General features: G+C 34.3%; 1 protein-coding gene across 3 annotated transcripts in view; it reads left to right on the forward strand.

Moving 5' to 3' along the window:
- Positions 1-14,071, forward strand: part of LOC149079126 (protein FAM13A-like) — a 70,697-nt gene that overhangs the window by 14,452 nt on the left and 42,174 nt on the right. For all 3 annotated transcript variants that reach the window (XM_089239997.1, XM_089239999.1, XM_089239998.1), the window contains exons 6-12: positions 613-790; positions 1,050-1,260; positions 2,676-2,812; positions 5,801-5,874; positions 7,213-7,373; positions 9,564-9,803; positions 12,399-12,927. In XM_089239997.1, the coding sequence (XP_089096123.1) occupies positions 613-790; positions 1,050-1,260; positions 2,676-2,812; positions 5,801-5,874; positions 7,213-7,373; positions 9,564-9,803; positions 12,399-12,927 (1,530 nt within the window). The remainder of the gene's footprint in view (positions 1-612; positions 791-1,049; positions 1,261-2,675; positions 2,813-5,800; positions 5,875-7,212; positions 7,374-9,563; positions 9,804-12,398; positions 12,928-14,071) is intronic.

The following is a 14,071-nucleotide window of genomic DNA, read 5'->3' on the forward strand; positions in this document are numbered from 1 at the left end:
AAATCAATCATTATAGTTCCATAGAACTATCAGTGTTAACTCAAGTGTGTAACTCCAAAACACTGGAAAATAAACTATCATCCATCATCTCTCTTTTTTTTTTTTACCTGTTTCCAAAAATATTTTATAAGAAACCAAACAGAATGATAGTAGATCAGACAATGGTCACAAATCAGTCTAGACAAGTTGATACTAACATAACATAAAAATTCATGTATTTGTCATGTTCACTTTAAAATATAGGAGACAGATAGCAGCACCATCATAATATTAAACAAGCCTGATTCCAATATAAATGTATTAGGGTCATGTGTATGCACACAACACGTTCCTACATGTACCAATTTGTTAGAAATTTCAGAGGTGCATGTATGATTAAGTAGTCTATAGACAAGGCTTTGCATACATTTTGTATGCCTGAACATTGGTACTACATCAATTTCAAAGTTCCCCCAAGTTGCACTGAAATAGGACCCCATTGGAATTAATTATAGAGTTTGTGTTTAAACTTCAGATGCTACATAAGACTTTTCTTTTATGAATCTACACAGTTATTTGCGTTATTAATTTAATGTGTTAATTTTTTTTAAAATTTATATTTATTCATTTCAGGGAATGATCGTGAAAATAGCATCAGCCACCTGATCACATTGGTAGAGAAACTGCCATTTGCAAACTTCAATTTATTGAAGTACTTATCATTTTTCTTGATGCAAGTATCTCAGTTTGAGGAGCAAAATAGAATGAGCGCATCTTCTTTGGGGATAGTTTTTGGTCCAAACTTGTTCAGGTATGTTTTAATAATGATTGTTTGAAATTTATCATTATTATTTATCTGCTGCCTGAAATGAAAGCTCAAAAGAATTCATCATATGAAATTCTCATAACTCATTTTCATATTACGCAATTTGTTTCGTAAGCTTTATCAGTTGATTATTTGTATTATAATGTAAATGAAGGACTAATGTTTAAAAATAGTGTGAAAATTCAAATGTTTAAAAGACTTATTTTTTGATGAACAATTTTTATTTGTTTATAATATTTTCTAGGGTTTCGGAAGACTTTGGTGGTCTAAAAGAGCAATCACTCACAAATCAAATTGTTACATATTTCATAACTGACTACTATACCATCTTTCGAACTGAACCCGATAGTTTGACTAAGTTTAATAATCACCTAACCATGTCATTAGATGAAGGCATAAAACATAGCACAGTAGCAATCGATGCAAATAATTCAATGGTTTCTTCATGGCCTAAAGTAAGTGTTACTTTTAAACCTCAATTTTCAATTATCTTGAATTTTCACAAAAAATGCTTTTTGAATAAAAACTAGGATAAAACCAAGTACATTTCACGTTTTATTTTAAGAAAAGCTTAGGTCATTTGTAGCGCAGAAAGGTTAAAATCTGTCAATAAGGCAGGGCATGTACCCCCACTCAGTTAACTCATCTTTACGAGTAGAACCTGATTAACTATGTACTTCACGGGCAAAAGTACCATATGTGTTCTTTTTAATCTCTGTTAAGCCATCCTTCACCGTGAGAAGGCCAGTGTTTTTCCTATGAAAAATCTTCCTTTCCTAGAAATTTTGTCTTCATCTCCTGATTAAATTAAACAATTTTATTGTCGTCATCATTGCCCTTTAAGCAGCAATGATGAGGTATTTCGTCTCCATAAAAGCCTCTTATTTAGCATTTTCCAGCTCATATTTTGTAAAAATGATTTCTGAATGGGAAAAAACTTTCCTATACCCCTTAGTTTGCACCTGCTGAAAATCGGAAGAAAGCCTATTTAATTAAAGAAGATATGACATTTTGAAAGAGGGGTTTTAGGGATTTCTAATTTCCTCTTAAAAGTTTAATGGATTATTAAAAAAGATGTAAAAAATAATTGCACCAAAAATGTATAAGTTTAAGGAGAAGATGGAGAGTAACAAGTTTTCTTTGTATTAAACAGACCAATAGTGCTATAAAAGTTAAAAATTATCTGCACTTCATTTATTTTTCTGCATTTATTTACACAAATGTTGTTGAGTGTAGATAGAATCACAACTAATTTGCATAGAACATGCTACATTGCTGATGGTGACTAGCAGGTCTGCCAGTACCATTTCTTAAAAATTATTCTTTCTGAATCGTCTTAAGTTTGATGGTCATACTCTCACTTTTTAAACTTCTTTACCAAAGATGCGTATAACTTCTGGCGCATGAGCCAAATCCAACCTACTAAGGGCTCCCATCTAACTTGCAAAAGGTGTTCTGAATAAAAACATATTATTCCGTATACCAAGTTAAGTACACAAGTTTGTGACCCTCGAGTAGTGGTCATCTTGCATATTTCACCTACAGGCTGAAAAGGTCTGCCCACCCCTGTCCTTGATCCACTCATTCATGTCTCTATATTGTTAAGCACTGACTCTGTGTAGAAAGCCCTTCATGAATTCCCACACCCCTTAAGAATGCTTACTCAGATGACAGTGTGACAAACGTAAAGATGTGTTGTGGTGAAAATGCAGATAATTTTCTTTTTCCCCCATGTAATTGTCAAAATATACGTATTTAATATTTTTGTTTTTCTTAAATGGTTGAATCTAATTTTTTTTTCTCAATGTCTAACTTAGTCATGGATTAATATTGGTTATAACGAACTTTGTTTTTATACATGAAAATCTAGCTTTCGTCATACACCTCCCTCATGTCATCCATCAATCTCCGGCCACTTTCTGTCAGTATACCTACTATGGACGATTATCCCCTTGGTTCTTTAGCCGAGAATCTTGATAATGATGAGCATATTTTAATTGTCAACAGGTTTGTGTTTCTATCTCTCTGAGTGTATTTAGTAAGCCTGTTCTTAATAAGTATGTGCATATGAGTTATGATTGTATTTGTCTACATAATTACTAATATGAGTTACTTACCCCAGCCCGACGAATGTGTGAAAATATTTTCCACACTGAGAATCAAACCCGATCCTCCTGGGTGAGAGCCATGTATCCTAAACACTAGACCATGTGGGATTATGATTACTAATATGAACATGTATCAAAATTCAGTGTGCAAACTTTTCTTTTTTTATTTATGGATTCTTAGATTTTCATAAGCTCTTCCAATAAGGTGTGTCAAGTTGAAATTTTTAGCTTGTTTCTATAGGCAGCAAAGAAACACATAGTTTAATTGTTTTTACAGTGAAATTTCGTGCATAAAAAAAAAAGTTTTCTCGACAAAATTATTTTTCAAATGAGAAGGCAAGCCTGCCCATTACCTGTAAGTATTATCTTCAGGTTTTTTTTTCTTTGGGCGTCCACAACTTTGGTCTATTGCCAGTGTAGAAAGTTGACGAATTTGTATCACCTGAGTGGCTGGTGGTAAGATGCTCATCTCCCACTGTGAAGGTTGCCATCAGGTCCCACGTTCAATCCAGGGTAAGAATATAGATAATATATTTTCCCTATACGATCACTGATTGATGGCTCCTTAATTTTCAACTCATTAATGGCAGTAAATCATTTTGATCATTTTTGTCACACCACTGTCTTTTTCTGCACATGAGGGCTAATTTAGACCGGGACCTACAATTTATGACAGTAAATTGTTTATATCGATACAGCCAGAATTGGTGTGGTGAAGTAGTTGAAAAATTTAACACAAGTTTCACTGTCGTCCACCTCATAGCAGGAGGAGTGCACTCATCTCATGAAAACAAAATCAGTTTTGCAGCATTCTAGGTGGGGGAGGTCCTCAGCAGAGCAATGCACTGACTCCCTCCCTTATAATTTGAACAAAATTGATGGTAATTGCTGTGCAAGGTTATCTAAGCCACTCATTCACCAAGATGCCTGGCAGTACCCACATGAGCCCATGCATTAAGATGACCCTACATAAAAGGTGATTTTCAAGAAAGCATCAATCCACATATCAGTTTTTGGCCTATGAATGGTAGCCATCTCAGGCATACACTCATGCCTACTTGTTCATGTGGTATATGATATGATTAATCAAACTTGTTATTGCTGTCTCATAAATTGCCTGTTAAATGAATAGGAAGAGGTAAAAAATATTTTGAAAGTTTGATTATATTTTTCATAACTTTTATATCTTGGAAATATACATTTTTTCTCTAAAATGAGTTCAACTTTTGGGGTTTGGCTTATAAGTAAAATTTTTTTTGCCATTTGGTAGTCGTGAAGTAGAGGGGTTGTATACCATATATATATATATATATATATATATATATATATATATATATATATATATATACAAGAGTATATAAATATATGGTATCTCTCTTACTTCTATTCCAGATAGTCTTATTATTGATGGAACTTACTTATTTAATCTGAGTTTGTGTCACATGAATCACATTTAACTTGTATCCAGTGTTTCCTCGAAAATAGGCCCGATCACGATTTTTCAGGATGCTGCTAATATAAGCCCTACCTGTGTGAAAATAAGCCCTAGTTAGAATCGTCAATCATACGCATTTAGTATGTTGTTGCAACACACAACGGATGTATTGAACAAAATGATAATACTTTATTATTATCAAATAAAAATGTAAATAAATGATATAAACTATAATTAAATTTCTGTTATTACCCTAGCAGGCATCCTTATCCTTGGACGAGAGGTGAATGCCTATGTAAACAGATAAATTTAAGCCTTTGGCTTTTGTCAAAAAAAAAAAAGATGAATTACTGCCCACATGTTCTAAATATAAAAGCAACATATGACATAGTCGGCTACCCAAACAAATGCGTTGTAAACAACCGGTACAGTCTGATGCTGAGGACCAAATGAAGCGACGAGTATTTCCTGCTGACATTACCTTATCTGGTCTTAAAAATCTACTGAATCTGGAATCTACTAATCTGGAACTGAACTTCTTGTTTATTTTAAATGAGAACACCCCCAAAGGAAACGTTTTCTGAAGTTCAGTGTTTGCAATTTTTTGTCGATTTTTGTGTAACCATCATTTACATATGTTTTAAAAGAGAAAGATATTTTTTCTTACCAAGAAATAAGTCAGCTTAATTTTTCAGTGTGCTCCTGTTACAGCCCTGCCCCAAAAATAAACCAATGCATTTTTTGAAGCAAAAATTAATATAAGACATGGTCTTAGTTGATGAAAATTTATACTTACATTATGTAAGCAAAAAATGTATATACCCCCCCTTTTCCCACACTCTTTCCAACTTCCAAAAATTGTGTTACTGAAGGGGTCAACAAAACTTGATTATTCTTACTTAATATTTTTTTTTTTTGTTAAATCAGCAAGCGAGAAAAAAATTGTATGCAAATCTTTGTTCCACAAAGAAAATTGACAAAGTGTTACGAAAAGAGCAGCTGCTCCACAGTTCTTGATCCCTAAAGCTTCAGCATATGCAACACCTTTAACAAGTTTAAAGTTTTACTGTAATCTCAGTTTAGATTTTATAAATACATCTCCCCTTCCAGCCCCCCCCCCCCCCACCAAAATGTCAGTTCATGTTAGGTAGTGATGAGACAGTTTACCCTAAAAAAAATCAGTGACTGCTATTAGAGGTTAGTTGTTATTCCTTCCTCAGGCATTCATTACTTTTCATTTTGTCTAGGTTTCAGTTTAATTATTCAGTTTTTGGGCTATACTTAGTTAAGTGAAGGGATTGTTTGAATGCTCAATGTCACAGGGAAGTTTCTTATTTTGTAAGATTTTCCAATAAATACTTGAATGCATAAATTGCTCTTGTACCTAACTAATTGTTTTGGAGAGGTGGTGGAATTTATTTTGAATTTAAATTTTTGTTGGTGTGCATGCAGCTCATCCAGTGAGGACCAACAAGTGCCACCATGTGAACAGATCTCTGACCAGAGTGAGAAGGAGGAGACAAGTGGTAAGTGTGTATTTTGTGGGTTGTTTTTGTAATTGTTATTTGCTTATATTTGTGGGCATTTAATTGTAGATATTTTTTTCCTTATCAGCTTGTAGTAACTGTTATTGAGTACTTATAGAAATAAATTAACTTTAATTTTTTTGTTTAATTAAATCAATGATTAAACATGCTTTCTTTTTTATTTACCTGGAGTTTGTTCTGCTCTAGTTTATTAATCCTTAATACTAAATAAAATGTGTTGATATATCGGGGCTGAATAAATGTCAAGAAATTTTCATGCCCAATCAGACATGTGACAAAACAATAAATGGCTGAATTGATATTTTATATGCCTGGAAATATTACTAATTACTATGGGATTTATTTACTTGAAATTTAAAAAATAATAATTAATTTGCTTATAAGAAATTGAAATTTTGAAAGAAATATAAAAATTCAAAAGAGAGATACAGTTATTAATTAGAAATCAAAAAGTCTAATTCAATTTCTGCCCTGTTAGAGTTGCAAAAGAATTCACAAGTTGCTTTTCATCAAAGTTCATCTTGAGAGGATCAACAACTACGACAAACCTACCATGACCCCATAGGCATCTTGAGAGGATCAGGTCCCTGGGCAAAGTGATTTTTCTGAGAGTGAACCCCCCCCCCCCTTGAATAGAAATATTTACCAACCAGTTGATATACTTAAATTGTAACTAGGTTTAATCATCACAACGGCCCCATGAGTCAAAAGGGCATCCTAAGTCATGACTGATTAATGATACACGAGTTACACGGTGCACAGCTGTGCCCATGTGGAACGGAAACTGATGACTCCATCCTGGGATAAAACCCATTATTATTATTTTTTTACATATTTAGTATAGAGAAAGGCATATGAAAAATCCTGGCTTGGGGGGGGGGGTCCTACCCCTACCCATCTGTATGATTTGATTTCCATGGCCGCTCAGGGCTTCAAAATATTGGGGCTGTAAAAATAAATCACCATACTTGAACTACATGTTCCATCATGACTGCCTAATGAGTTCTGTAGAATTTCAAGCACATGTATAGCAAGGTATTGTTGCTGATGAAAACAATGAAAGCGTTAAAATGCTTTTTTTTTGCATGTCCTGGACGTGCATGTAGCTGAAAAAAATGCATTCCTGGTCAAAGTTTTTACCTGCCCTGGGCATGTCTGACAATAGATTTGCCCGACTCTGGTTGATATGTGTACTTAAATTCGATAAGATTGATTAGACTTTGCAAGGAGACAATTTAACAATATTCAGAACATTATGTTTGAGAAGGAATTGTGAAACTTGATGTGTTAATTAGAGTGTGTTTTTACAATGTTCAGCCAATACATCATCTGCTCGAAGAAAGCGAAAAGAGCGGAAGTTGGTGAAGGAAGATATTGTGGCCTCATATTCTACGCTAGAAAGCTTACTGCACATGAGTACAAAGCCAAATGCTGAGGACTTGGATGTTTTTATGGAAGAGAAATCGCTTTTGAATGAGGTAAGCCACTTCCGCAAAATTCACTTTTTACATAGAACCATATGATTTACTATGCAACTGTTTCTGTCATTATTTTTACCATAAACCAGGGTGACTGGGGGTGCAACTATGGGACTGCAGATTATTTTTGGCTTTTGAATTTCCAGCCAATGCCGTATGTTTTATAAGTTTTCCACTATCACTAAAACACAAAGCATTGGCTCGAAATTTAAAACCAGAAAATAATCACCAGTTCCAAAGTTATCCTGGTTTACTGTAATTTTTTAATTGAATTATTTTCTTTGCAAAGGGATATAAGACCTTCATGCATAAGCATAGAAGGACTTAGTGGTGGGGACATCGTGATGATGTCAGTATATGTACATACACAATAGAGCCTTATAACTTTACCTTACAATTAACACTGGTGCTGGATGATTTTTATGAAAGAGAATTATAGTACTAGGAAATCAGTCAGCAATTTAAAGGCTTTTGAAATTATTACAATAGTAGCAAAGTACGTGTGAGGTATATATGCCTATTGGAAGTTTGACTGAGACACATAGGCAAATCAAGATCAACCAGTCTCGTGCACCTTTCACTGGCTCAGCGCTATACACAACAGGAAAGAAACCAGTAACACTTGCGATTTCAAACCAACTTCTCGATGAGTATCAAAAACAAGCCTGCCATTCGGAATCGCCAATAAATTGTAGGGTCCCGGTCTGGTTAGCCCTCGTGTGCAGAAAATGACTGTGGTGTGACAAAAATGATCAAATTATTAATCACCCTGTATACCAAAATTAAGGAACATACATATGGTGACCATAAGTCCCATATTTGCCAGGACAGTCCCAGTTTTTCACGTATTTTCCAACGAAGCCAACTTGATTCTTATTCTTCAAATCAAAGATTAAAATTATCTTCCCAGTTTGGAAATTACATTACGATAATTACGACAACAAATAAGTATTATTTATTTCATATATTTCTTTTTCTTTTATTTATTTATTGCAATTTGAAGTGCTGTTTGATTTTTCTCGATTGGGAACTTTTCTGTGATTTTAGCATGAGTTGCTGACTTTATTTACTTTTGGCATCATTTTTAGAGATTATTGGCAAGGCAATGTCTTGTATTTTCCTATATTTTGAAACCCAATTTCATATATTTTTCCCCAAGCAAATATGGTCATCCTATGCATACACCTCAATACAATTTCATCTCACGTAAGGAACATCAAAATACATCAAAAAATAAAATAAATATAGAATATGCAAAAAAAATAATGAATATTGTTAAAAAGGCAATATCGTCTAAAAAAACTGAAACAACTGTCCCAAAAAGGGCTTTTGTGACAGCCCATTTAGTGACAAAAAAATTGAAATGCCTAGGAAAACCAGGACATGTGGTCACTAGGTGGGGGGTCGCTGATGAATTTATTGTCAAAGGGGAGGTTGCGCTCCAAACAGTTTGGGAACCACTGCTCTACTGTACATTGTATTAAAAAGTTCTCTGATGTTGTTTTTAATATGTATGCATGTTATGTATCAGAGGAGAATGGTTTCTCATATAGGTCAGGTCACGTGATGTCAGATGATTGTGTTAAATTTTTTGCTTTTAAAGGGTAGTCTTATGTTGAACCAGTTTAGCTACTGCTTATTCAATCTTTCTCTTTTGGCTCCTCTAAAATTGTTTTGGCATCCTATGAAATAAAAGTGCCAAAGAAAGACTGCATTGAGAATACAGCTAAAATGGACTCTCAACAAAACTGATTGGTGCCAGTGTGTATCTCAGTGAATTATTATAAATATACAGTTAGATTCATATAAATGTATACAGCAGTCTCTAAAGTCCAGCAATACTCCAGCGTTTTTAGATGGACTCCCTTCTAGCGTAGAAGAGAAAAACATGCTATTGTCAGTGTATGCCATGCATGTCTGTATTATCGTCTTATATTATCTAAACAGTCTTATATTATCTAAATGGACTTTTATATCTAACTTCCAGTAATCTGAAAAAAAAAAAAATCTGATGATTTCTGTAATCAATCATAGCCTTGGTCCACTGCCAGATCAGTAAGAGTCTACTGTATTTAAAAGATTCTCATATCAACTCTTTTTTGTATTAATAGTGTATTTGTTTTATTGTACGAGTATCATTGTTAGACTTATTTATAGTCTCTTTCTGAAACGTTTTTAATTTATTTCAAGGCTTCAAGCTTACAATTCAGGTCAAGAGGATTAAGTGAAAGATTACTCAGCACAGCCACTGAACAGTTTGCATACATGGATTCCGAACAGAGTGATCAGGCTGCTGCTGTTGACAGTTCTTGTTCATCAAAGCCCAATGACAGTATAACGGATGCAGTAGAAGCAGCAACCAGACCATACTATTTTGGGAATTCTCTGAGATCAAATTCACAGGAGTCTGCACATTCAGAAACATCAAGTGTAAGTTTTATTTTATTATTTTCAAGTTCGAAAAAAGAATCTTGTGTTTTAGATTTTTTTTTAAATGTTTCTTAAGGTTTCCTACGTTATCCTAGTTGTATTGCCTACTCAACTTTTTCTTAAATGTGATATTGGTAGAATATGGTGAGATGATGTCGTGGCTAATTTCTGAGTTGTCCTGGGGAAAACATAACATATTTTAGTTATATTACCGATTGCAATTTGGCTATTGGGAATATAAAAACAATCTATGATAGGCAGTTATCAAGCCAGTCATTGTGCAGTCGTGTGGGCATCGTGCTACTTTCATATAATGACGATTCATCCTGATTCAAACCCTGTGGTGACTAGCTGAAGTTAGTTTCCTGCGTTTTTCCAACGCTGAGGCATGAATGAGAGCTTATCTCCCATTTGAAAAAGCCTCCCCGCAGAGAGCAGGCAAACAATTTAACATGATCATTACACGAAAATTCAAGAATTTACCATCTTCATTTCTAAATATGGAAGACATATAGCAGCACCACCAAGAACATGAAACAAGCCCATCTCTGATAACATAAATACGTTAAAGCCAGTCTATTCATAAACACACACACAACATGTTCCTACATGTACCTGTTAATTAGAAATTCTGCAGAGAAATGTGTATAAGATGGAAGTGCAGTATTAGTAATTGCCACTGCAACGGTGGAATGATCATAATGATTGATTCGCATCCTGAGGACCCGGGTTCATCGCTAGGATACCATTACCACAGTGGTGGGTGGCTGAAGTTGGTTTTCCGTGGTTCCCAACTTTGAGGTGCGAATGTGAGCCGATCTTCCTGTTAAAAAGTCTTGCCACAGAGAGCAACAGGCCTACAATGGTACAAATACTCAATCATTACACTTCACTCACTTCACTTCTGAAATATAGATAGCAACACTGAAAATTAGACACAACACTATATATATTGTACACACACTCACACTTCCCTCACAACTCAATCTGCAGTAAATTTTCCATGGCTATAGACCGAAGTTGTGTTCAAATTGAGAGAAAGGATTGGTAAGTTTATAAATAGCAAGAGAAAATGTAATAAAGACTTGTTTCATGATAGTCAGCTTGTTATGAAACCAAATGTAGCAGAATATTGTTATTATTTATACTTGTGAGCCTCCAGTATCAAAGCAGTGCTGCAACAGCCATTGGATTTGACTTTAATATTTAAGTGCATATGGACTTATAAGATCATGCTGTGTCGGGTCCAATACTGATAGATGAGCTAGCTTTTTATAGGTAATTATTAATTTGATATATAGATATTGGAATTTTATCATTCACACACGTCTTTTTTTGTGCAAAATTTTTTTTATGTCGAAACATATGCTGTCATAATGCTGTAGAAGCACCAGGAAAGACAATTTGTAGAGTAAGCTCAACTATTCAAGGAAAAGACATCCTTCCCCCTGCCCCTAATTTTCGAATGGAGGCGGTGCTGCTCAGACTTTGAAAGGAGATGATGCTTCTCATGAATCAAAATTTTGATGGGATAGCTCAGTTTCAAATTGGGGAGTTTAAGTCTAGATTAGTGCTTCCCAACTTCAGTGATATTGCCCCGTGGGAGGGGTGATAAAACAGATCAGGAGTGTGTTAGAGACTACAGATACAACAGGAAATCCCTATGCAAGGAAGATGATGGGAACTTTTTTTAGACAAATAAGAAAACTCTTATCTTGATGATGAGAATCAGAGTAGAAAACATATTGCAGTGGATAAGAATCTCATTATATGGGGGAAATAAAACCAAAAATTAGCCACTTAAAACTCTAGAGAAATTCTAAGCATTTCTGAAATTCTATTTCATGAACCTTGGTTGAAACTAATTGGAGAAAAACTGCATGGATCTATATTTGTATGTGACAAGTTTCTGAAACAAAGATGATGAATTTTTAAGATCTTATTTGTCTTGGCTCACTCAAAATAAGTTGAGTGAGATTAAGGTGTGATATTTTATCGAATTCATCTTATGCAAGATTTTCAGGAAACTGTATGAGTGCTCTCGTCCGGCATATGAGAAACCAGGGTTCAAGTCCCCTGTTGGGGGGCAGAGATAAATTTTTATTTCCAAAAATCAGCATCTCTACACAGCCGGTTTTCTGCATTAATTGTATTAACAAGTGTGTCAACATCTTCCTCTAAAAATCCATCCTAACTTACTCAGAAGTATAATGCATCTTTCCTTTGCTTGTATGCATAGAATTACGTGGAAAATCATTTAGTGATGAAAAAACTTAAAAGTCACATGAATGACTTTTTTGCTCTGAAAAAAGTTGAATCACAAGGACGGAATTTTGAGAAATAGTGTAAAGTGGTGGGGAATAAATTAAGGCTGTTTTGAAGAATATAGGTTGAGTATTAAATATTTTTTTTGCTCAATGACTTGCAAACAAAAACGCTTAGAACTTTATGGAAAATCTAATATTTCATCAATACAATCGTTCTGCTTAATGTAAAATTTAGTTTTTAGTCATAATTTTTATGCATGCTTAAATGTATAATATCTTTCTTCCCATGTTATTTATTTATATTTCATTTTTATTTTTTTTCTAACAGCAAGATCTTTATTGTCAGAACCCCAGTGCAGTTTCTCTTATATCAACCAAGCAAGCACATGATACTCTTACATGTTATGAAGCAAGTTCTGCATCTTATGATTCAAATAGCTTTCAAGAAAATTGCGTTCCATCATATCCTCAAGCTGATTACAGTAGACGTGCCAAATATAACGACTTTTCAGATTCAAACCACAACTCTTCAGCTATTCAAGCCGAAGTTCATGAGTCTTCAGCAGCAGTATCATCAGAACCATCTGCATCCTCAAACTCGCTTGATGAAAAGAGGTTTGTGCATGACTCCAAGCATCACAGGCACAGGCGAGGACATCGTTACTACAAAAAGCAACACTCTGGGGAAACGCAGAAGACTGCCAAAAAATTCCATTCTCCGCAGGTCGCATCACGTGCAGATTCCTCTGTTGGAAATGGACAGGAACGTTTGAAAGAAGAACACACCAAAATCAAGGATTCATCAACACCGCCACATGATTTGGATGTTATCCCGAACATAGACGATAGTCCTCCAAGTTAGTAAACTTACATATTGCAGGCAATTAAAATTTCAAAGATTAGAGAAATTTAATTTTGATAAAGGTGGGGTATTTAATCTTGGGGTCGCACATGGTTCATCAAGAAGTGTCAAGTTGACATAAATAAATATTTGATAGCTGTTTGGGTAGGTTTTAAGCATATATAGGCCACTAAAGTGAGGGAGAAAGGACTCAACTCAGTTTTTTTTTTTTAATTATAGTAAGTTTTGTGTTCAAAGTAACTTTTATCAGCTATCACTTTTATTTTGAATGCTGTCCAAAACTGTTTTTGTTCTTCTAATATGGCCCAGAAAACGTAAAAGGTTAGATACTATGTACTCTCTAAAGAACATATAAACAACATTTAAGGGAAACCGTTGTACCTTGAGCATAGTAAATTTCAAAACACTTGAAATGCAATAAGCACTCTCTTATCCAACACATATCAGACCAGGGTGCGTCAGATTATCGAAATCGCTGGATTGCTGGAAGTCAGTTGAAAATACCCATTTAAATAACAAACTTCTGCACAGACATACAGTGACATGTTTTCCTCTTCTATACTTGAAGAAAATCCACCTAAAAAATGACAATTACTGGATGAGCCAGATTATCCAAAGTAGTTTTAATAGTATTGAGTCCTAGTTGATATTTTTGGACTGCAAGAGATTACAAATACATATACCTTGCAACTGAATGTATTTTCAGCTCTTTGTCTGTGACCTTGACAGTGATTTTTGCAATTGGCACCTCTTAGTAATAAAATTGTGCTCTTGTTTTTGCCACATTTGTTCTCAACATTACAAATTTAGTGAACTATATTTAGTAATTGCGATCTACGCAATCAGCTGATAAATCATACCAAGTGCTCACTCATACCAAGCTCTGTGAAAAAAGTTATTGCTATTAAAAAGTTAAGCCCGTTTTGGAATCACAACAAATAGGGCTTTTATAAAAGTAAAAAAATGAAAATCAATATTTTCTTCCAAAATGACGTTTTCAACATAGTCTGATACCTTAATATGATGTTTCATACAGCATATAGATACTAAAAAGTATTTAGTGAAATGTTACATTAAAAATGGTCTGAGGAAAAAAAAGTTTGAAAATATATAACAGGCCCTTATGATGTAAAATATTA

Source organism: Pholcus phalangioides, unplaced genomic scaffold, assembly GCF_987345545.1.
Source record: "Pholcus phalangioides strain wild (caught in Gottingen) unplaced genomic scaffold, Ppha-v1.0 ptg000012l_1, whole genome shotgun sequence".
Lineage (NCBI taxonomy): Eukaryota > Metazoa > Arthropoda > Arachnida > Araneae > Pholcidae > Pholcus > Pholcus phalangioides.